The 2,905-nt window shown below is 28.5% G+C and overlaps 1 protein-coding gene across 1 annotated transcript; it reads left to right on the top strand.

The window, feature by feature from the left end:
- Positions 1–223: 223 nt before the first annotated feature.
- On the top strand, positions 224–2,511 carry LOC107883120. The gene is made up of 4 exons (XM_029485771.1): positions 224–357; positions 1,018–1,530; positions 1,593–1,752; positions 1,849–2,511. The coding sequence occupies exons 2-4, from the start codon at positions 1,355–1,357 to the stop codon at positions 2,185–2,187; spliced, it is 675 nt and encodes a 224-aa protein (XP_029341631.1). The 5' UTR covers positions 224–357; positions 1,018–1,354; the 3' UTR covers positions 2,188–2,511.
- Positions 2,512–2,905: the final 394 nt, after the last annotated feature.

Genomic DNA, 2,905 nt, shown 5'->3' with positions numbered 1-2,905 from the left:
CTAACGAAAAGCACAGATAATGTTGTTACCTAAAAGTTTGATAATAAGTCAATTCACTCTAAAATAAAAAATGACAGCACCCTATTGAAACAAGCGAACGAAAATTTGCTATAACGCACGTGTGTAAGACGGAGACAACACATGCGGGTGCGACGTCTGAGAAATTATTATTTGTTTTATTGTGCAATTTAAATACAGAACTGAAATTTTACATTATCACCTTGGTATTTCAGTATCAATGATTACATCTGAATACATATCTGAAGATTGCCAAGCTATTCAATCTAGTGCCTCACCAAAAGTTTCTTCTACAAAACTTGAGGAAATTGATATAAATAACACAATAGTTAAAAGACGGTAACATATTGGCTTTTTTTTTTATTGTTAATGCTTAAACAGTTTTTACTTCTTAGTTTATTATTTGGCTTTACAAATATAACGCAAAATTAAGGGGCTGTTATCCTTATGCTTCCTTCATAATCCTTCCCCCATTTTGTATACGACAGGTGCATCAAGTACAGATACACCTAATTTTTTTATTGATAGCTTCTAAAACTGAGGAGACACATTATGAAATTGATGAATATAGTGATAATAACGACTCTGATATAATTAGTAAAGTTATTTGTCAAGGAACCTAACCTAACCTGTGTTATTCAATAACCTAAAAATCTGGATGAGTAAATAAATGTTTTATATACCCTATCTTTTGGGGAAATGTAATAATGGACCAGGCACACAGTAGTGTTGGTCATTCATCTTATTTGTATGAATGAATGTATGCTAAATGTTTGTTTTTTTCTACTATCATTTGATTGTATTTGTTTTCAGATTTGATCAGAAACTCAGCATTCCTATATTCCTTTTAACCCCTATTTGTTATTTACTAATTGTTTCATACACATGTTCTGAGGCCTAATTTAGTTTGCATGTTAAAGCTAGAGGTCTTTACATGCTTTCAAGTACAATAAAATAATTATAAACCTAATTTTTTTTTTTTTTAATCAAATTTAACAGGAATTTAGAAATGAATGGTTCTTTAAGAGAAATTGTAACACCTTTTTCATGGATGGAATCAGTCAATAACATGCAGAAAGCATTGGGACAAGTTTTTAAATATTTGAATATGGAGGACCTTATATCAGCTTCTAGAGTATGTACCGCCTGGAATCTAACTGCATTGGATAAAAATTTAGTAAGTATAACCTTAAAATGTCGTATAATGTATTTTTGCTTATTTATTAAATATTTTTAGTGGCAGAATGTTTGTTTAAAAAATTCTACGGTCTATGACTGGGAAAGGTTTGTAGACTCAATTGATCGACAAAGAACTGACAAATTAGATACTAGCTGTATGTTGCTACCCTCTAATGATAAAGACTTAAAAAGTTTTTGGTTGCGATTTGCAAATGCAATGAGAACAGCACAAAAGTTAAAATTCATTGAGTTGTATAGATGTCCTGGCTTTGTAGTTGAAGATATTATTTACTCATTACCTCAAATTGAAGTACTTAAAGCTACTTCAATAAAGTAATAAAGCAAATATAATCCATTTTTTTTTCAATAGTTTCAATAATAAATTTTATTTTTAGAAATCCAAATTTGACGATTGATCTCAATGTTTTAATGTACCTAAACTTAAATTATTTGGGACAAATGACAAAGCTCACAGAGTTAAGCCTCAAAGGTTTAACTGGAATAAAATTAACGGCATTGCCATCATTTGAAAATTTAATACATTTGAATAGATTTGTAAGTTTATTAATAATTAATTATATATATAATTAAAATATTTAAGGAAAGAAAAGTATTATATTTAATCTTATTATTTTTATGATTATTATTTAGTCATTAACCTCTATTAAAGAATTTCCAAAAGAGATCTATCAGAGTTTGAATACTATTACTGATAATATTGAGTTTTTTGAAATTGGTGATTGTGAATGCTTAACAAAGGATTTTGCCATGTCACTAAAAAGATTTGTTAATTTGAAAACATTGAGATTAGAAAATTGCTGTAATGGATGGGATCAATCTGCACACAATGTTTTTACTATCATTAGAGGTCTTGAAAAGCTCAATGTTCTGGAATTGGTAAACATAGAATTCAGTAATTGTGTCGAAGATGAATTGGAAAAATGTGATGGTATTAAAGCTTTACTTATTATTCCTGTTTATGGGATCTAAGTATGTAAACTTCTTATGTATTATATTATTTTGCAACATCTATTTGTTAATATTGATCAATTTTTTTTTTTTAGTCCGAAAAAATAAACTGTCGTCTGATTGACTGTCTCAAGAAACTCTCCAAGACATTAACACACTTGGTTTGGGGATTGACTTATGAGTTACTCCGTGTTACAGACATGTTTATAGTACAATTTGAATGGAACCCGCATGCTAATAGTTGTAATTGTTTAGAATTATCCGATACCAAAAAAAAGACCAATAATATACCTATACTCAGAACAAGAAAGCCCCGACAGCGACCAGGAGATGAGGCTACTCCTGAAAAAGAAATAGACAATTTAGATCGTGTTATTATATACCTATTCAGTTACTGCTCTAGAGAAATTGTTAGATATTATGATGCCTAATGCAAAGACCAAGGTAATTAAAGTTCCTTTTTCTACAACAGATAGAGTTTATTTGAGTGAACATTTTCATGATCTTTAAATTAAATGTATAGTATTTAATTGTTTATTTACATGAGAAACCCTTTGCGATATAATTCTATTTTTTGTGACCAGGAAAAATTTTATTTTGTACTTCAAGGTGGAACTATTTTAATAACAATTTAAATTATTAGTTATAATGTATATGTATTTGTTTTTCTGTATGTATAATAATAACTGTTCATTAATTATAAATGTTATCATTAATTTAGTAGATTTTCAATTGTAAT

The sequence above is a fragment of the Acyrthosiphon pisum genome, chromosome X (genome assembly GCF_005508785.2).
Source record: "Acyrthosiphon pisum isolate AL4f chromosome X, pea_aphid_22Mar2018_4r6ur, whole genome shotgun sequence".
In the NCBI taxonomy this organism is placed as follows: domain Eukaryota; kingdom Metazoa; phylum Arthropoda; class Insecta; order Hemiptera; family Aphididae; genus Acyrthosiphon; species Acyrthosiphon pisum.
Note: the sequence above shows the minus strand (reverse complement) of the source record. Positions and strands in the feature narration are given on the sequence as shown.